Source organism: Choloepus didactylus, chromosome 1 (assembly GCF_015220235.1).
Source record: "Choloepus didactylus isolate mChoDid1 chromosome 1, mChoDid1.pri, whole genome shotgun sequence".
NCBI classification, from domain to species: Eukaryota; Metazoa; Chordata; class Mammalia; order Pilosa; family Megalonychidae; genus Choloepus; species Choloepus didactylus.
The window spans coordinates 15,310,006-15,332,082 of NC_051307.1; the positions used below are offsets into that span (position 1 = coordinate 15,310,006).

General features: G+C 38.1%; 1 protein-coding gene across 2 annotated transcripts in view; it reads left to right on the forward strand.

Moving 5' to 3' along the window:
- C1H21orf62 (chromosome 1 C21orf62 homolog) overlaps nt 1–20,459 on the forward strand; it is a 44,852-nt gene extending 24,393 nt beyond the window's left edge. The window contains exon 3 of one of the 2 annotated variants that reach the window (XM_037832499.1): nt 15,915–16,010. In XM_037832499.1, coding sequence (XP_037688427.1) covers nt 15,915–16,003 — 89 coding nt within the window. In that variant the 3' untranslated portion in view covers nt 16,004–16,010. Of the gene's footprint in view, nt 1–15,914; nt 16,011–20,412 lie in introns of those variants that run through there. The other variant, XM_037832505.1, reaches the window with a different exon arrangement.
- Nucleotides 20,460–22,077: the final 1,618 nt, after the last annotated feature.

Genomic DNA, 22,077 nt, shown 5'->3' on the forward strand with positions numbered 1-22,077 from the left:
CAAAATTCGACTTTCTGTACATTAAGAAACACTCCCCATAGATACATATATGTCAACTAATAAAAAATCATTTAGCCATTCAATGGTAAGTGCACTTTTCTGTATATATACTATACTTCAATAAAAAGTTTAAAAACTTTTTTAAAACTGGGAGAGAGTCCAGTTGACCAAGATGGCAGTGTGAGACACTCCAGGGTTCCACTTTCCCGTGGAATCACTGAATAAGTAGCAAAAACTGGCAGAGCCATCTTTCTCAAAACTCTGGAAAACTGTTAAAAGTTTGCAGTAACTGAGCAAGTGGCAAATGAAGAAAATTTAACTTTTAAAAAAATGGTAGGAGAAGCTTGTGGTGCCCTTGGCTGCCCCACCCCCACCCCCTTCTGGCACAGTTCAGAGCCAGCCTGTGCTCCCATTTTGGGTCCTTGGCCCTCTACTAGAGGGAGTAGAGCAATCCCTATGAGTAGACTGCAGTGACTCTGTGGCAGTGCCAATCTATCGGGTGGCAGCCTGAAAGACTGAACCAAGATACTCCTCTCTGGCATGCCCTCCTGAACTTGTCCAGAGAAGAAATAGGAAATGATGGTGCATCCAAGGGAACAGATATAAATTCATAAACCATCAACAAAGAAGAACAGATTTTGAACATAACAAAGTTTTTTTTTTTTTAAATGATCTTCAAATGTTCAAAGAGATAAAGGAAACATGGAGAAACAAACTAAAGGATATCAGAAAAATGATGCATGAACAACATGGGAATCTCAAGAAAGAAACAGAAATTTTAAAAAGGAATCAAACAGAAATGCTATAGTTGAAGACCACAAAAACTGAAATAAAAATGCACTAGAGAGTTTCAACAGTGGATTAGAGCTGGCAGAAGAAAAAAATCAGTGAACTCAAAGACAAGACAATTTAAATGATTCAGGCTGAGAATTGGAAAGAAAAAAGAATGAAGAAATGTGAACAGAGCCTAAGAGACCATGGGACACTGTAAAGTGTACCAAAATATGTATTATGGGAGTCTGTTATGGTTTGCTAATGCTGCCATTATGCAAAATACCAGAAATGGATTGGCTTTTTTAAAGGGGGTTTATTTGGTTACAAATTTACAGTCTGAAGGTCAATGACATCTGGAAAACCTCTATTAGCTGGGAAGGCACGTGGTTGGGATCTCCTGATCCCAGGTTGTGTTCCAATTCCTCTCTCAGCTCCTGTGCTTTCTTCAAAATGTTGCTCTTGGGGCATTTTGTCCTCTCTTAGCTTCTCAGGGGAAAACACTGGGCTAGCATCTCCAGTGTCAGCAAAATTCTACTTTCAGTGGCCATTTTCAAAATGTCTCTCTTAGCTGTTCTGAGGTCCTTCTGTATGTGAACTCTTTTATAGGACTCCAGTGATTAAATGAAGACCCACCCTGAATGGGTGGAGTCCATATCTCCATGGAAATAATCCAATCAAACGTTTCACTCAAAGTTGATTGAGACACATCTCCATGGAAATACGCAAAGGATTCTGATCTAATCAACACTAATAAAGACTGCATTAAAGAATATGGCTTTTGGCAGGACATAATCTATCCAAACTAGCACAGAGTCCCAGAGGAGAAGAGAGAAAGGGGTGGAAGGAATATTAAAGGGAAGGATGAGAGAAAACTTCCCAGACTTAACAAAAGATGTAACTATACACATCCAAGAAGCCCAACAAAGCCCAAAGAGGACAAACTCTAAAAGAACCACATCCAGGTGCAGTAGTCAAGCTGTCAAATATCAAGACAAAGAGAGTTCTCAAAGTGCAAGAGAAAATCAACATGTTATGTACAAGGGAGCTCCAAAAAGTGCTGATTTTCATCAGAAACCATAGAAGAAAGATGAAATATTTAAAGTGCCAAAAGAAAACAATTGCCAACCAAGAATCTTATATCCAGAGAGATTGTCTTTCAAAAATGAGAGTGAGAGATTAAGACATTCCCAGATTAACAAAAACTGAGTCAATTCATCACCAGTAGACCCACCCTGGAAGCAATGCTAAAGAGAATTCTTCAGACTGACAGGAAATGACACTAGACAATGGATTGAAATGGCATAAAAAATAAAGATCCATAGTAAAAGTAACCATTGGGTAATTATAAATACCAGTACTGTTGTGATGTATTTTTGGTATATGATTCCATTTTTTACTTCTTACAGGTTCTAAAATGCAAATGTATAAAAAGTAATGATAAATCTATGGTTTGGGATATAGAATGCATAAAGATATAATTTGTAACAAGTATATCAAAAAGATGGGGAGATGGAGAGGTATAGAAATAGTTTTTATGTAAGCTATTGAAGTTAGTTTGGTATCAATTCAAATGTGGTGATTATAGATTTAGGATGTTAAATTTAAGCCTAAGAAAATATGTGAAAAATATATGCAGAAGAAAATCAGAAGGGATACAAAATGGTTTGCCACAGAAAATCAAGCAAAAATGAAAGTAGGCATTAATGGAAGAATTGGGGAATAAAAAAGGTATGAGACAAAGACCAAAGAGCAAAATGGCATAAGAGAGTCATGCATTATCAGTAGTTACTTTAAATATAAATGGATGAAACTCTCCCGTCAAAAGGCAGAGATTGGCAGAATGCATAAAAATAGCATGACTCAACTGCAAGCTATTTACAAGAGATTCATCTTAAATTTGAAAACACAAATCAAGTGAAAGTGAAAGGATGGAAAAAATATTCCATGAAAATAGTAACCAAAAGAAAGCTGGGGTAGCTATGCTAAAAACAGTCTATAACTAAAAAACTGTTACAAAGGACAAAGAATTATACTATATACTGATAAAGGGGTCAGTTCAACAAAAAGACATAACACCTAACAGCAGAACCCCAAAATATATGAAGCAGATATTGGCAGAATTGAAGGGAGAAATAGATGGTTCTATATTAATAGTAGGAGACTGCTCCAGCCTGACTCAACCCCAAGACGAAAGAACACATCAGGCAAAAGCCCCCCATGAATTTTAATAAGGATTTACCTACACAAGGATTCTTCCCAATGGTGGCTGGTTGGGAAATGGTAGAAAATGATCCATGCAAACAAGAGGAAGAGAAGTGCCTTACATAGCTCAGCAGAGCCTCACCAGATTTGGTTACAAGAAACCTCAGCTGAGTCTCCTGAAAGTTGATTACCAACAGTGGTTAGGCTCAATGACCTTCAACGTCTGTGCTCTGGTCAGGCAGGCTGCTGTGTGCTCAAGACTGCACCCTTTTCCCCAAGGTGGAGGGTTCCAACCCCTGGGCTGCCACAGAGGCTTCAATACACCACTTTTGATAATGGGTAGAACATATAGACAGAAGATCAATATGGAAATAGAAGACTTGAATGACACTATAAACCAACTAGACCTAACAGACACATGCATAACACTTTACCCAATAGCAGCATAATACACAGTCTTCTCTAGCGCACATGGTCTATACTCCAGTATAGACCATATGTTGGTCACAAAAACAAGTCTCAATAAATTTAAAAATATTGAAATCACACAATGTATCTTCTCTGAACACAACTGAATGAAGCTAGAAATCAATAATAGAGGGAGAACCGAAGCATTCACAGAATGTGGACATTAAACAATACACTTTTAAACAATGGGTCAAAGAAGAAATCACAAGGGAAATTGGGAAATAACTTCAGGCAAATGAAAACATAAACACAACATGCCAAAACTTATGGAATGAAGCAAAGGGAGTGCTCAGAGGAAATTTATAGTTCTAAATGTTTACATTTTAAAAAAATCTCAAATTGGAGACTGTTTCAGTTTGGTCCAACTGCCTGAATGCAATATACCATAAATGGGCTGGCTTTTTCAATGGGGAATTATTAAGTTACAAGTTACAGTTCTAAGGCTGTGAAAATGTCCAAATTAAGGCATCAACAAGATGATACCTTCTCAGAGGAAAGGCTGCTGGCATCCAGCGTTCCTCTTTCAAATGGGAAGGCACATGGCGATGTCTGCTGGTCCTTCTCTCCTAGATTCTGTTTCAAAGGCTGTCTCCAAATGTCCTTGGGCATCTCTCTCTTAGCTTCTCTGAGCTTTCTGAGTTTCATCTGTCTTTTATCCTCTCTTAAAGGACTCCAGCAAGGGGATTAAGACTCCCCTTGAGATGGGCTGGGTCACATCTCATTGAAATAACTTAACCCAAAAGGTCCCACTCACAAAAGGTCTGCCCCCACAAGAATGCATTAAAAGAACATAGTTTTTTGGGGGGTAAATAACAGATTCAAACCAGCACAGAGACCTAACCTCACAACTGGAAGAACTAGAAAAAGAACAGCAGACTAAACCCAAAGTGAGCAAAAGGAAGGAAATAATAAAGAATAGAGTGGAGGTAAATGAAATAAAGAATAAACAAAAACAATAGAGAGGATAAAAAAGACAAAAGTTTGTTCTTTGAAAAGATCAATAAAATCAACAAATTACATAGATTGACAAGGGAAAAAAGAGGACACAAATAACTAAAATCAGAAATGAAAAAGGTGGCATTACTACTGACCCCACAGAAATAAAAAGGATTATAAGAGGATACTATGAACAACTATATGCCAACAATACTGATAAGCTAGACAAAATGGATAAATTCCTGGAACACATAAACTACCTACATTGACTTAAGCAGAAATAGGATATCTCAACAATCCAATAACTAGTAAAGAGATTGAATCAGTAATCAAAAACCTCCCCAAAAAGAAAATCCCAGGACCAGATGGCTTCATTTGTGAATTTTACAAAAATTCCCAGAATAATTAACACCAATCTTGCTCAAACTCTTCTAAAAAATTGAAGAGGAAGGAACACTTCTTAACTAATTCAAGCAATCAATATCACCCTAATACCAAAGCCAGATAAATTTACATATGAAAAAAATTACAGACCAATATCCCTTATGAATATAGATGTAAAGGTTCTCAACAAACTACCAATAAATGGAATCCAAAAGCATATTAAAAGAATTATATAACACAATCAGTGGGATTTATCCAAGTCTACAAGGGTGGCTCACCATAAGAAAATCAATTAATATAAAACACCACATTAACAGAACAAAGAAAAAACAAATCATTGTCTGAATTGATGCAGAAAAGGCATTTGGCAAAATCCAGTACTCCTCCTTAACAAAAACACTCAGAAAACTAGGAATGGAAAGAAACATCCTCAACATGATAAAGGCATATATAAAAAACCCACAGCTAATATCACACTCAATGGTGAAAGATTCAAAGCTTTTCCCTTATGATTAGGAACAATACAAGGATGCCCATTGTCACCACTGTTACTCAATATTGTACTGGAAGTTCTAGCAGAGTAGTTAGGCAAGAAAAGAAATAAAAGCATCCAGATTGGAAAGGAAGAAGTAAAACTTTCCCTATTTTCAGATGACATGATCCTATATACAGAAAATCCTGAAAATTCCCCAATAAAGTTACAAAAGCTGATAAATGAATTCAGCAAAGTGGCAGGGTACAAGACCAACACCCAAAAATCAGTAGTGTTTCTAAATACTAGCAATGAACAATCTGAAAGGGAAATCGGGGAAAAAAATTGCATTTACAATGGCAACTAAAACAAACAAATATCTAGGAATAAGTTTCACCAAGGATGTAAAGGACTTGTGTATGGAAAACTAAAAAACAATGCTAAAAGAAATGAAAGAAGAGTTAAATAAATAGAAGAACATTTTGTGTTCATTTATTGGAAGACTAAATATTGCTAATATGTAAATTCTACCCAAAGCAATTTATAAATTGAGTGCAATCCCATTCAAAATTCCAACAGCCCTCTTTACCGAAATGGAAAAGCTAATCATCAGATTTATATGGAAGGGTAAGGAGACATGAATAGCAAAAAACATCTGGATTGATTGTCAGTTGTTCAGCTTTTTTCTTGTTGTGATGATAGGAGAGATGCCTTCCAAGCTCTTTACATGTCAGACCAGAAACTGGAAGTATAGATTACTTAAAAATTACAAAGGAGAAATTACAATGGAGAAAGGCACCACCTTAACTGAGGGATTAAATTTAACATGAGTCAAATTGATATCATGTGCTGGAGGGCTGCAAAACGACTAGCCTGGATAGTTCAAAATGTCAATAATGAGGAAAAAAAAAAAAGGAACAGACTGTTCTGGAATAAAAGAGACTAAACAGCCATGACAACTAAATGCAATGCATAATCTTTATTGAATCTTGGTTTGAGGCAAAAATAGCAGCTATAAAAGATATTGTTGGGACAACTGAGGCCATCTTAATCTGGCCCGAATATTAGATAATAGCAATGTATATTAATGTTAAATTTCCTGAGTGTGATAACTACATTATGGTTATGTAGGGGAAATGCCTATGTTTTTAGGAGATAACACTGTGACTTATTTAGGGGTGCAGTGTCTTGGGTCTCAAATGGCTCAGCAAAATAAGAGAAAGATAGAAGGCAAAGGCAGCAAAATATTAATAGCTAATGAATCTAGGTGAAGGGTACAGGGTATTCATTGCACTGTTCTTGCTTTTGTATATATTTGAATTTTCCAAAATAAAATGCTGGAAAAGAGAACAAGGTATATTTATAAGAAAAGATCTCCAAACAGATCTCTGAAAGGAAAAAGCAGGTTATAAAAAATCACATAGAATATTACACCATTTAGTTTAAGAATACTTAAAACATTACTATAGATAGAAAGATGCTGTATCAGTACAGGAAATGGAAAGCAACACTCTAGGTATTCTGGCTGTATCAGTACAGGAAATGGAAAACACTAGGTATTTTGAGCAGAAAATGATTAAACATGGGGAATTAGCTGCTTACAAAATAACAAGAAAGCTCCAGGATAGATTGACCATATGTTAGGTCACAAAGTCACAAGAAGGGCTGGAGGAGTGGAAAGCAGGGGCTGTCACTGCACTCATAAGTTAGAGGACACATGACTGCTGCACACCAAAGGTCAGGAAGCTGCTGTTACTGACACTGCAGCCACCACTGTCATCACCAGATGGTACCCAGGAAGCTGGTGATGAGACACTGAATGTTAGCCAAGCGTCCTTGATTGCCACAACTTCTTCTAGATACCCACAAAGCTGGTGTCTAGAGGGCTTGACATCAAGTCTGGCTGGCACAACTGACTCCAAACACCCTCACTACATGACCTTGTTCATCAGCAATAACAGTAGAAGGCAGATGGCCTTAGACTTACTTCAACTTTCAAATCTCACATGAGTGCTTCTAATTGGCAGAACTTAAGTCTCATAAAGAAACTTAGCTTTGAGGAAATCTTCAAAATGTGGCTTTTAGATTTTCAGCCTCTGGTAGTATATGAAGTGTGCTGGTTAAGATGTATTATATCCCCCCAAACGCTATGTTCTTTAATGCAATCTTGTGGGGGTAGATGTATTACTGTTGATTAGGTTGTGACCTCCTGATTGGATGCTTCTATGGAGATGTGACCTACCCAACTGTGGGTAATACCTTTGATTAGATTATTTCCATGGAGATGGACCTGCCCATTCAGGGTGGGTCTTGATTTAATCACTGGAGTCCTATAAAAGAGCTCACAAACAGAAGGACCTCCAAGCAGCTGAGAGTGACATTTGGAGAGCAACTGAGAGACACATTTTGGAAACAGCTCCCGAAAGCAGACTTTTGCTGACACTTTGGAGATGCTAGCCCAGTGTTTGCTCCGGAGAAGCTAAGAGAGGACAAAGTGCCCCAAGAGCAACACTTTGAAGAACCCACAGGAACTGAGAGAGGACCTGGAACACAACCTGGGATCAGCAGATGCCAGCTACTTGCCTTCCCAGCTAACAGGTTTTCCGGACACCATTTGCCTTCCTTTGGTGAAGGTATACTCATGCTGATGCCTTAAATTGGACATTTTCATGATCTTCAGTCTGCAAGTTTGTAACCAAATAAACCCTCTATAAAAGCCAATACATTTCTGGTATTTTGCATAATAGCAGCATTAGCAAATTGGAACAGGAAAGCACAAAAAAGAGGTGGGAAATAAACTTGAAGAATCAAAGGGTCACATTTAGCAAGTCTACCCTGCTGGCTACTCAACATCTACACATACCTTTCTCCCCATTTTTGTACTTTCAAGTGATAACAATAGCAACTAAAATATACTTTCTTCCAACTTTGTGCAAGTATCCTTCATACAAATAAAAATCCTCTTCTCTTTCCCCAAAGTACACAGACCCCAGATCCAACAGACACTGCTTCTATCTACACATGATATGCAACCCCCTTCTAGATTACTCACAATCACTTCTTTGTATCTGGAGGCTAGAAGTCTGACATCAAGTTGTCATCAGGGCCATGCTTCCTCTGAAGGCTCTAGGGAAGTATCCTTCACCATCACTTCCTGACTTCTGGTGACTCCTGGCAATCCTTGGAGTTCCTTGACCTATAACTGTATCACTCTCATCTCTGGCACCATCTTCACATGGCCATCATCTCTCAGTGCTTCTTCTCTGTGTGCCCTGTATTCTTATAAGGACACCCGTCATTGGATTAAGGGCCCACCCTAATCCAGGATGACTTCATCTTAACTAATTACATCTGTAAAAATCCAGTTTCCAAATAAGGTCACATTCTGAAGATCTGGATGATCATGAATGGGGTGAGGGTGGGGTACTATTCAATCCACTATGGTATCCTATAATAGGATGACTGAATTCTCAAGTTGATCACCACTAACATACCCAATATAAAATAGTGGAAGAAGAGAGGAAGGTGAAAAAGCAAACTGTTTAACACACTATATAAACATACACAGGCATAACAGAGTAAGCAAGAACACGAGTGTGGCCACTGTAGTCCTCATTTCTGTAACTGGTCACCAGGCTTAATTGGTATCCATACTTCCTACCTCTGCTGCACATTTCATGTTTCTCTGTCCCCTCAGCCAGTCAGTCAGCTGAGCAAAGTTCTTTACCAGCTGGGGTCATCCAAACCTTTATTCCTGAAGAGTCTAAATGCTTGGCAGTCCTGTCTTTGTTGGATTGCAAGTCTTCCATTACATGTTTCTACTAGATGCAGAAGTTCTAGAAACTGCCTCAGAGGATCCCCTAGGTCCCAGATAGTTCTTTGTTGCCCCCAGCAACCTTATTTTCTCTTGATAAATAGGATATATGACCCAAGGCAACATAGTACTCTCCTTTCTTTTCTGATGGTTAAGGGGCATGAAATGCCCGAATGGCCAGGATACACACTCAACTGCCAGTTCAGTGAAACCATTGTTGGCTGTGAGTGCCCAACCTGTCAGTATTCCTGCCTTGGATAAAGAGACTTTCAAACTAGCAGAACCCAATTTGTGAGTACAAGAAGCAGAAATTTTTAGTGCATCATTACGTATTAGAAGAGATGTCACTACTACTTCTATCCCTTGGTTACTGGACCTATATATTCTGGCTATAGGACCATAAAATGGTCATTGATTCAAAGTACATAATAAATTCCATAGAACAGCATTCCAACTTCTCAACACATTGTCTCCCAGTTGGTGCCACAGTTAAGTCTTCAATAGGATACTACAAAGTTCTATAAGACAAGGTTTTTCTGGGTAATGGGATATGTAGAAAGACTAGCAAATCCTGTAAAAATGAGCCACTGCATCTTTTTTTCTTAATGCAAAATTTGTCCCTTTGTCAGAAGCAATATTATGTGGGACATTATGATGCTGAATAAAGGCTTCACTAAATCCATGGGTGGTGGTGTTCCAGTCTGCTAATGCTGCTCTTTATGCAAAACACCAGAAATGGATTGGCTTTTATAAAGGGGGTTTATTTGGTCACAAAGTTACAGTCTTAAGGCCATAAAGTGTCCAAAGTAAGGGATCAACAATAGGGTACCTTCACTTTCCACTGGAGAAAGGCCATTGGCGTCCGGAAAACCACTGTTAGCTGGAAAGGCATGTGGCTGGTGTCTGCTTGCTCCCAGGTTGCATTTCAAAATGGCATTTTCCAAAATGTCAGCTTTCAATGGCTGTTTTCAAAATGTGTCTTTCAGCTGCAGCTCTCTCCAAAATATCACTCTTAGTTGCTCTGAGGTCCCTCTGTTTGTGAGCTCTTTTTATAGGACTCCATCGAACGAATCAAGACCCAGCCTGAATGGGCGGGACCACATTTCCATGGAAACATTCAATCGAGGTCACACCCTAATCAATGGTGTCACTCACAGTTGGGTGGATCACATCTCCATGGAAACACTCAATCAGAAGGTTCCAACCTAATCAACATTAATACATCTGCCCACAAGACTGCATCAAAGAACATGGTGTTTTGGGGGACATAATACATCCAAACCGGCACAGGTGGTATTGGCAGAAGTTCTACATAAGGAGAAGGAAAATCCATATCCAAAATAAGCATCTATTTCTTCCAGTGAAGACAAATTGCTGCTCCTTCCATGATGGAAAGGGTCTCGTATAACTGGCTAGTCCTCCCAGGGCATGTGCCATTTTGAGGGATCACCATTGTTCTCCGCTATCGACAGGCTGAGCACTAAACACTGGCAGTAGTCATATCTGTCTTGGTAAGAGGAAGACCATATTGTTGAATCCATGCAAAACCTTCATCCCTGCCACCATGGCTACTTTGTTCATGAGACCATCGTGTAAGCACTGAAAAGGCTGGAGAAAGAAGTAGACTGATATCCACATAATGTGTCATCTTATCTACCTGATTATCATAAGCATCTTTTTCAAAGGGGGGATTTTGAACTATTCAAAATACTCTGTGCCTATTCTGAGAATTTCCAAATAACTCTTCCCCAGACCTCCTTTTCTAATTCAAGTCCATGACCATTCTCCCCAGCCTTCCACAACCTGGGTTTCCACAAGAGGATTAAGTTCTACAGAAAATGAGTTGAGTGATTATTTTCTCAATTCTTCCAAGGATGAAACATACCTACATGCAAACAAGATAAGTTTATTCTGGATGCATAAAAGATGAGTTAATCCATTGCATACAAAGTATGCCTTAGGGTATTAAGGCTACTTTTCCCAAGGAACCCCCATTGAGAAGTGGTATTCCAGCCAAACCATCATTTCCTATTCATCAAGTACATCTGTACTTCTAGCCATCTCTCTTTCCAGGCAAAGCAGACCAGATGAACTGCTTGAAGTTCTGCCTAGTGGGAGGATTTCCATTCACCACTCAGCTCCAGGGCTTCTCCTGACTGGGGCTGCAGTTCTACAGCAGTCCACTTCAAGGTGGTGGTGGTACATCATGTGGAACCGTCAGTGAACTAGGCTTGAATTTTCTCCCCTCAGTCAATTCAGAATAGTTATTGGTAGAGAGACAGGTGACAATGAAGCAATCTGCTATGATCCAATCATCTATACACTATTTCTAGTCATTTATAGAGTGCTGTCACACAGGCCCAACTTCTTATTTTGATGGATCCAATAACTCCGGTTTATTTGAGGCAGCTAATTCCCCACATGGTCACTTGCTGTCTCACGGTTAGGCATTTACCTTCTACCCGGGTGAGCCAGGAGCAATTTCTCAAAGGAGATGACTTACTTGCCACTTAACTAGACTTGACCAACCTATGTACAACTTGATCCACACTGGTCACAGGCCTAAGACCATCCTTATTACAAGAGGATTTAAAGTCACAGGACAGAATTAGAACACCTAATAGGAGAGTGAGAAAGAGGGCCCAGGATTAAACACCGAAGCACTTCAATGCTTAGAGGTCATTTAAAGGTCCATTAAAAGGCTGACAAAGTTAGTGAGGAAGGAAAGGGGAGATTGTGGTGTTTGGGAAGCAGTGGTGGGCTGAAAATGTTCAATAACAAGCTCTCCAAGATAAAGAAGTCCTATTTGTAGCATTTGCTGATTTCCATGGTGTAAATACTCTACCATGGTCAATTTCAAGCCACCAGTGTGACATCACTGACCTTAAAGTTGAGAAGAGATGTGCTCTGAGCCCAAACGACCCAGCTCCAGTGCACCACTGAGAGAAGAGTTTCAAGAAAGGGAGAGGTCAATTGGGTTGAAAGCTGCTGACAGATCAAATCAGATGAACACAGACAAGTGTCCTTTGGACTTGCAAGAGGTAAGTCATTGGTGAGCTTAACAAGAGGAGTGTCCGTAAAGTTGCAGGGGATAGAAATCAGATTGGAGTTGTTTGAGGGGTGAGTGGGAGACGAAGAAGTACCGGCAGTGAGTGGAAACACATGTTGGAGAAGTTTGGCTATGAAGAAAGACCAGAGAAAGGATCAGTGGCTGGTGAGAGATGTCAAGAAAGGCTTCAATTCAGAACATAATAGAGTAGGTGTGTATGCTGATTGATGGACCTGACAGAGCAGAAAGGGAGAAACTGATGAGGCAGAAGACAGAGGGAATGGCTAGAGGAATGAAGATCAACGGGAACAGAATACAGTGTAAAAACTGATGAATTATCTTTGATAGGAAGGTCACTTTTTATTTACAAGTGGAGGCAAGGAAGATGTAGGTTGGTAGATTTGGTCCCTCTGATAGTTCTATCTTCTCAGTGAAGAATTATGTAGCTAATACTTGGGAATATCATGAAGGGTTATGACAAGAGAGGAAGTTATATAATTATCTCAATGTATGGCAACATAAAGTTACCAAGGAAACATTAAGAATGCTGGATAGATAAATTTGTTGAACTCTTTCAAGTGCAGATGGCTTGCTCATGTTCTCTTCATTGCCACACACTTACACCTTTGAAAGCCTTTACCATTGTTTTACTGTGTAATTTATATTTTGCTAGAAAATATATTTCCTATAGGATTTCAAATATATTGCCTTTGGGTTCATAATTAATTTGTCCTCTTTTATCTCTGGTTATACCTAAAGTTGTAGAAGTTCCTGTGTGTTTGGTATTGTTCCTTTATCAGGCTTGGATTTTTCTCTGTAATTCCTACTTTTTGTTTTTTTATTTTCTAATTTATTAATTTTGGTTTTATCTTTGAATATTCTACCTTCCCACATTCTGTTTTTTTTTTTTTTTCTCATGTATGGAATTGAATACCTTATTTTTGGTATAACTTTGTAATTATATATATATTGTATATTTTAAAGCTGTACATTTTTCTGAGTACCCTTTTAGCTATATGCCATCTATTTTTTCATGAAATATCAACATTTTAATTCATTTATAGGGCTTTTAGATAATTTGTAATATCATATTTTGTATCCTCTGACTCAGAAATTATTTAGATGACTGTTCATTAATTCCCAAGTAGTTGGGGCTTAATTTTTTTTTCAAATTGGGAAGGGTTGCTCAACTTTTTGAATTGTGGTTTGACATTTAACTTTTTCTCTGGTTGCAGAATATGGCCTGTAAACATCTTTTTGGAGAATTTATTCAGTTTTCTTTTTTATTGTAGCTAGGTTAATGGTTAATATTTAGATATATTTTACAGATGAAATAGATTATTGAATAGTCTCTGGAGAGTACAAAATTCTCTCTTGCTACCTATCAATCTATCTATCTTTGAGCTTGCTGATTATATTATTAAAATTCCATGTAATTGGAACTTTGACTAGGAAGTGAGATACGGTAGGTTTGTATAGGTTAGAGTGAAATAGCAACACATCCCAAAGTAATTTGGGCAGAGAATAAAAATAAATATGCAGGGCCTCCCTGAGGAGCTGGGGGGAAATGCAGAAGTGCTGGACTTCCTCACCTGGATTGTTGCTGATGTTCTCACAAACATTGAGGACTGATGGCTTGGTAGGCCGACCCCTCTATCTTGGAGCTTGCCCAAATGAAACTCATACTGCAAAGGAGAGGCTAAACCTGCTTATAATTGTGCCTAAGAGTCTCCCCCTGAGTGCCTCTTTGTTGCTCAGATGTGGCCCTGTCTCTCTAACTAAGCCAACTCGACAGGCGAATTCACTGCCCTCCCCACTATGTGGACCTGAATCCCAGGGGTGTAAATCTCCCTGGAAACACAGGATATGACTCCTGGGGATTAATCTGGACCCAGCACGATGGTATTGAAAACATCCTGTTGACCAAAAGGGGGATGTGAAATGAAACAAAATAAAGTTTCAGTGGCTGAGAGATTTCAAATGGAGTTGAGAGGTCACTCTGGTGGACATTCTTATGCACTATATAGATATCCCTTTTTAGGTTTTAATGTATGAGAATAGCTAGAAGTAAATACCTGAAACTATCAAACTCCAAACCAGTAGCCTTGACTCCTTTTTTTTTAATTAAATTCAGTTTTACTGAAATATATTCGCATACCATACAATCATCCATGGTGTACAATCAACTGTTCACAGTACCATCATATAGTTATATGTTCATCACCACAATCTATTTCTGAATATTTTCCTTGCATCAGAAAGAATCAGAATAAGAATAAACAATAAAAGTAAAAAAGAACACCCAAATCATCCCCCCCATTCCACCCTATTTTTCATTTAGTTTTTGTCCTCATTTTTCTACTCATCCTTACATACACTGGACAAAGGAGTGTGATCCACAAGGTTTTCACAATCACACTGTCACCCCTTGTAATCTACATTGTTACACAGTCATCTTCAGGAGTCCAGACTACTGGGTTGGAGTTTGATAGTTTCAGGTATGTCATGTCAGATTCCTGGGGAGGAGAGGTGAAGATGATTTTTTTTTTTAATTCAGTTTTATTGAAATATATTCACATACCATACAATCACCCATGGTATACAATCAACTGTTCACAGTACGATCAGTTATGCATTCATCACCACAATCTATTTGTGAACATTTTCCTTACATCAGAGAGAATCAGAATAAGAATAAAAAATAAAAGTAAAAAAAAAACACCCAAACCATCCCCCCCATCCCACCCTATTTGTCATTTAGTTTTTATGCCCATTTTTCTACTCATCCAGAAGATGATTTTTAAAAGTGAGGGAGTTAAAGAACTAAGAATCCAAATGAGGTCATTCTCTTGAATATTGAAGCCACTAAGAATGGATGAATGAATAAGTATTCATAAAGCAATTCTGGAAGGAAAGACATCCAAAATGAATAGTGTTAGTAAGATTATAGGTGATTTTATTTTCTTCTTTGTATTATTCTATATTTTCTAAAACTCTTAAATGTGCAGGCAGTACTTTTACAGTTATAAAAAGTTTACTTTTTAAAGTCCACTGAGAATTCTTAATAGGTTCAAGGATGTATTTAGTCTTAGCTTTTTGTTTATCCCTCTGTAATCATACTATAACCTTACGGTGTATTTATTGTACAACTTTGCTGCCCTCTAGTAAAACTAAATACATAAAAAAGAAACATTAATTCTCCTGCCTTTTATACCCAAAGGAGATGTTTATAATTCTATTGCCTTCAATAATGTGTCTGCTTCTAATTTTTTTCCAAGAGGGACAGACAATAATGTAGGAACGATAATGAACTAACAGAGGTGATAAATAAGGTTTTCCAGAAACGACCCCCTGCTGTTTTTTTCATTGGCTGTGCAGTTCTTAGGTATATACATAAAATGTCCATTGTGAATGCAATATAAATATCATATTGGTACCATGATCCTGAATTATATCTTCCACATAACACAAGTAGATGGAAAATACTGAACCGGAAAAAATAATTTCAAATGCTCCTTGTTTCACATGAAATGTTATAAAAGAAGTTTATTAAAGGACACACCCTCGAGCTGTTAATAGAAATCATCTTGAAGGAAACTGTGAGCCTCAATTCCACAAATCCTTACACATTTTCTATGATCAAGATACTCAAAAGGCCACTGGCCCATAGAAAAAAATAAACTCTAATAGAAATGTCTATCATTTTATATCTGTGGTTCTTAAGATATAGTATGCAGTATTCTGTTGATTTGATTCAGAATAATAATTGCAATCAGTAATTTTTTTGTCTATTTTCTTGTTTTTTATGTCTCCAGCACCTGACTACAGATTTAGAAGGGCAAAGAACACACTTGTCTTGTTCACTGTTGTATTCCTACAGTCTAGCACAATGCTCAGAACATAGCAGATGGACAATAAATTTTGTTGAAAAAATGGATGATAACAGAATTAAGCTTTACCTGGTCTAAACAGGAGATGATTTTTAAAAATACTAAATAACTCAATATTTCCATGAAAGGAACTAGTATGAACAAGGTAACCTCCATTAAAAGGTTACTTACTTTTATTATGACACTCTCAAGTTGGGTAATGAGTAGAAAATTCACTAACTTCCTTTTTGTTGTAGAAACTGTCATTTCAGAAAATGAAGGAATGACCATTACAGCTGAAGTGCCAATATATTTATGAGTTGACTGACTCTCCACTGGGGGTACTAATATGACAAAAAAATAATTTAAAAAAACAAACAAACCTGGATCTCTTAAACCTGGATTCCATCGATGATAATGGTTTGACAGAAAAAAAAATGATCTCAGTAAATTAGAACCAATGGCTAAATTTCAATGAAGTTTAAGAAAAACAATTGATAACTTCTGCAACATTTTCAACTAGGATCATTTCCATGCATTTATTGGAGACACCTGTCTCTACAGTAAGTCAACTGTGAAAACTACATACTTGCAAGTGAAAGGGTTTTCCTCGCTTTTACACAATGCTTAAATGTCATTGAGACATCTGTGTGGATATAGTAAAAACAAACAAATAAAACTCTTCCCTGAACAAAAGATACAGCAGAAGAATTATTATTCAGCTGGCAAACTTTAAAATTTAAGCAAAACAATTGTAGAACATGCACCATTAGAATTAACATAACTGAACAATTAAAATAACTCTTGGATTAGTTAGAATTCTTTCTAGAGTTCCTTGGTTCTAAGTAATGGAAATAAACCTGAGCAACTTTAAGCAAGCACATCATAAAAAACAAAAAGATATTTTTTTTATAAGGATTCCAGGGGTATCTAAGGGAACCCACAGACAGAAATGCAGTCCTTTCTCAGGAAGAGTGGTGAATGAGGACCTGGAATGCAGCTGGAATCTGGCACGGTATTTGTTCTGTTCTCTTCTGCTTTCTGACACATCTGCTTTCATTCCTCTCTCCTGCTTCACACACTCGATTTCTAAGCTCCTGTTTGGTAGGGTAATTTATGGCTTTCCTATGGCATTTTAGTTCACTGCACGGACTCTTACTGCCTCAGTCTCGGTGTAAAAGCTTAGGAGAAACTGATTGGCCCACCTTGGATCACCTTTTGCCCAATTAGTACAATACAACCAGGCTACCAGCAGTCGGCTGCCCTTCTCCCAGTGCCAGGCAGTGCCCAGAGGCAGAGGGGGTGTGGGGACCCAGGGCCCGGGCCCCCTCCCCTCCATAGTGAAAGTGAGTTACTTCACTGTAGCCGCCTACTTTAACAAATTTTAAAGGTCATCAGACCACCCCAGGGGGGAAAGAATGTACAAATGGTATCGTAAACAAAGCATCAAAACTTCCCTCCCCTGATCACTATCGATAACATATTTCCACATCTCTGTGTCACAAGACTTTGCTGAAACTCTGTTGTCACACCCTATGGAATGTCTTTGTCCTGAGCCTTATAAACCACCCCCTGGTACACACACACACACACACACACACACACCACTCTTTGCAGAATGCCAACTTCCATCTTTCCCGGCCTGCTGCTGCCATGGAACCATGTCTCCTGTCCATAAGTCCCATTAAACTCATGTCTAACTCTGTGCCTAGGGTGTTCTTCAGTCTTGGGGCTGAGCTGGGTTGGAACAGGGGGAGAATTTTAGGCTGAACATACACACCAGGTGTCTATTTCTACTTTAAGAATAATTCTACCTCAGTAATTTATAACAAATGTATGAGATCATGTTTTAAGAATAAGGGGATCCATACTGACCATCTTTTAAAATCTCAACTTCTGTGTAAGACCAAGGGAAGAGATGTTTGTTTGGTGCTGGATATATACGTTCTACAGCACACTAAATAATCTAACTTGTACAGTCAATTTATTCAAATACCATAATTACATGGAACTTTGAATAAGAAGTGAGATCTGGTAGGTGTGTACAGGTTAGTGTAAAATAGCGATACATTCCAAAGTAATCTGGGCAGAGAATAAATATATATACACAGGGCCCCCCGAAGAGCTGGGGGAAAATGCGGAAATGTTAGACGTCCCCACTTGGGTTATTGCTGGTGTTCTCACAAATATTGAGGACCGACAATTTGGTGTGCTGAGCCCTCCATCTTGGGACTTGCCCTTATGAAGCTTGTTGCAGCAAAGGAGAGGCTAAACCTTCTTATAATTGTGCCTAAGAATCACCCCCAGAGTACTTCTTTGTTGCTCAGATGTGGCCCTCTCACTCTAGCTAAGCCAACTCAGCAGGTGAACTCACTGCCTTCCCCACTATGTGGGACCTGACATCCAGGGGTGTAAATCTCCCTGGCAACATGGGATATGACTCCTGGGGATGGGTCTGGACCCAGCACCATGGGATTGAGAAGATCTTCTTGCCCAAAAGGGGGAAGCAAAAGGAAACAAAGTTTCAGTGGCTGAGAGATTTCAACTGGAGTTCAGAGGTCACTCTGGAGGACATTCTTATGTACTATATAGATATCTCTCTTTAGGTTTTAGTGTATTGGAATAGTTAGAAGTAAATACCTGAAACTGTCAAACTGCAACCCAGTAACCTTGATTCTTGAAGACGACTGTATAACTATGTAGCTTACATGGGGTGACAGTGCAATTGTAAAAACCTTGTGGCTCACACTCCCTTTATCCAATGTATGGATGGATGAGTAGAAAAATGGGGAAATGGGGACTAAAACTAAATGAAAAATAGGGTGGGATGGGGGATGGAATGATTTGGATGTTCTTCTTTACTTTTATTTTTTATTCTTATTATAATTCTTTCTGGTGTAAGGAAAATGTTCAAAAAATAGATTGGGGTGATGAATGCACAACAGTATGATGGTACTGTGAACAGTGGATTGTACACCATGGATGACTGTATGGTATGTGAATGTATCTCAATAAAATTGAATTAAAAAATAATTCAGAAGAAATTCACAGAAATAAAATATGAGATTTTTTTTTTTTTTAAAAAAAGAATAAGGGGATCCAAGCTGTAAAAAATGTTCATTTATAACACAGGGTAAAACATTTATCACTAATTAAAAATTGTACAGATAATGTCCAATACCATTTAGTAACAAATATTTGTTATCTATTGTGTGCAAGGCACTATTCTAGGTACTGTGAAGAGAGCACTGAAAAACCCAAAATTCCTTCCCTCATGAAGCTTATATTCTACTTTAAGTTATGCAGTACTGCTTTCAGCAAGGCAAGATCTAAAGAAATTCAGTGAAATAATTACATCAGCTTTTTTTCCAGAATAAAATTATTGAGATGTCCAGAGTTAAAGTTTTAGAAAGAAAAGAAAAATTTCTATATCAGGGATTACTACACTAGATTTAGAATTCGCTTGCAAAATAAAATAAAAATTAAATTAAAAATTTGACAGGACTGAATAGCTTTCACTATTTTTTGGTTGTCAAATAAGAGTATTAATATTCTATCCTTATTTAATAGAATAAAAGAGATTTTAGCATCTTAACATTGAAAGAGAAAGAAAATCTCAGAATAAAGGACCATTCTTTCCAAGAAAGGACATCTGGCCACTCTATATGAATAGACAGTCTTCACTCTACTCAATTTGGCAGCAGACTAGGAAAAAAATTTTACAGGTTCATAGATTTGCATTTGGTAACCATTCTTTAAGACTGCAGAATGCAAGAGTCAGTTGGCCAAGCAAAACTGGCTTGCCTGTTTTGTCTGGATTTATGGGTCAATTAATCCATGGGAAGTCATGATCTGGAGAAAAAACTAATCAGAATTATTGCTTGAAAAAATGACTTTTCAAAAAGAACTGAACTTATATTGATTCAAACTAACTAGTTGATGCAACGTTTCTACATAAGTCTTCGTTGTCTTAGAATATTAAAGACACTCTAATATTAATTGGTGATGACATACTATATTCAGTAAACATATTTGTTTAATGCTCAAAGCACAGAAGCATTTTATCAAATAATTAGTTTCTGGCAATATACTGACTGACAAGTAGTTAAAGTAGTAGCTATTCAGTTTCAAGAATTTAATTTTCACAAAGTCTATAATCTCTGGTAAAAAGACCTTTGATTTGGTTGGGTGGTAAGATAACTTCTAAGTAACTCTTTCCTTCAATTATCTGAACAGGTAGATTGGCAAAGTTATAAATACATTTGTTGGCTTTTAATATTTGACTTTCTTTAAAATAACCATATTTCATATTCAATCACCAATTCTCTGTCTTAGAGTGGAAGATTTTTTCTGAAGTTTTAGCTCAAATATTAACATATTCTGCTTCTGGGCCTTATTCTTGCTACCTCTAGCCTAATCCTTTTATTGCAAATCCGTTTCTCAGCTCAGATGTCTGGAGGCTGACAAGGCACAATTTGAACCTGCTGTGGTGGAAATGAGAGTTCCATTTCACCAAGGAAACATTCTGTTGGAATCAGAACTTAAATCAATGATGAATAGCCAGAATACAAGAACTTAAGGTAATGTGTGCAGAATGGAAGCCAGATATTAACTTTCCCTATCAACTGGGAGGAAACGTTACACACGACACTCTTAGCATACATCACCTTTCCAACTTCTGGGTGGGCAGAGCTCAAAACCAATCAAAGAAACCAGAAAAAACAGGCAGATGTGTACACAATAAAAATTCCTGGTGTGCCTGAGATCGTTTGCATCAACTTGGAACTTAAATCTCAGTGAAATTTTGATGTGATGGTGTAGGCAAATAGGCACTCTTATGCTTTGCTGGTAGGAGTACAAATTGACACAACTTCTATAAAGAGCAATTTAGAACTAGCAAAATGACAAACGCATACCTTTGGACCTAGCGATTCCAATTTTAGCTCATCTTACAGATGTGACAATTTCTCAAAGTTTTTTAAATTGAAGCATTGAATATTAAAGCAAGATTGGAAATACTAATTTTTATAGAACTGGCTCAATATATTACATTACATTTCAACAATGGATCACTGTGCAGGAGGGATAAAAAATGAGACAATGCTTTATGTACAGATATGAGCCAATCGCCAATGTAAATTAAGCTAAAAACGCAGTCTACACACCGTCTACGTAAAAAAGGCGAGTCATGAAAAATATACATTATTTATTTGCTTTTATATTCGTAGAATATCTCTGTAGGATCAAGAGAAACTGTTAACATTATTTCCGAGGAGGTTAACTGGAAGGTGGGCTTGTTTCACTATACTGAATGCCCTTTTTACCTTCTGACTTTTGAATCGTAAAAACATATTCACATACACACGCGTTAGCGCGAAGGAAAAGGCTCTAAACGTGGTGATGCAAAGGGGAAAGAGTGTGAATTCAATTTAAGAGGCAACTACCTTGCTAACGCCTTCCCCGTTAAGACGGCACCTTTGTGACGCAAGCCTTAAATTATGTGACAACCATCCCCGCCCCCTCAAACCTATTTTCCTTCCGTTTCTGAAATTAACTATGCTTCAGTAAGTAATCTCATAACTGCTAGCAAACTTCGCATTCTTTCGCACACACTAAAACACTTTTGCTTTCGTTGTACAAGACGTAAAAAATTATGCCAGGTTACATTTTGTCAAAAATGAAATTCTTGTCTAGGAAAAGTGCTTTAGACTGCTTTGTCAAGCAACTGTAACACAGTTACTACTACTACTACTACTACTAACAGTCATGCCCTCAATTAATAGTTTCGAGAATATTCCACCCCCAGTATTCCACTTTCCTCAAACCCCGGCTTCTCCTTCGGGATTCTCCTTTATTTCCCCTCCCAGCGCTTGGCGGGAGTTTTCTCACGTGATTGCTCCGCGTAAACGCGGAAGACGCAGTGCAGAGACGCCGACGGCGGGACGACAGAGCCCTCTCTTTCTTCCCGTCTCTATGATCCCCTCTGTGACCAATCGGACAGCCTTGGGAGCCACCTCCCAGAGTCACTGAGTTCCCTGCGGATAGTCCTCCTAGCCGACAGAGGACAGCACAGAGGCTAACGTTCTCGCGAGAGGCGCGAGGCCCACGC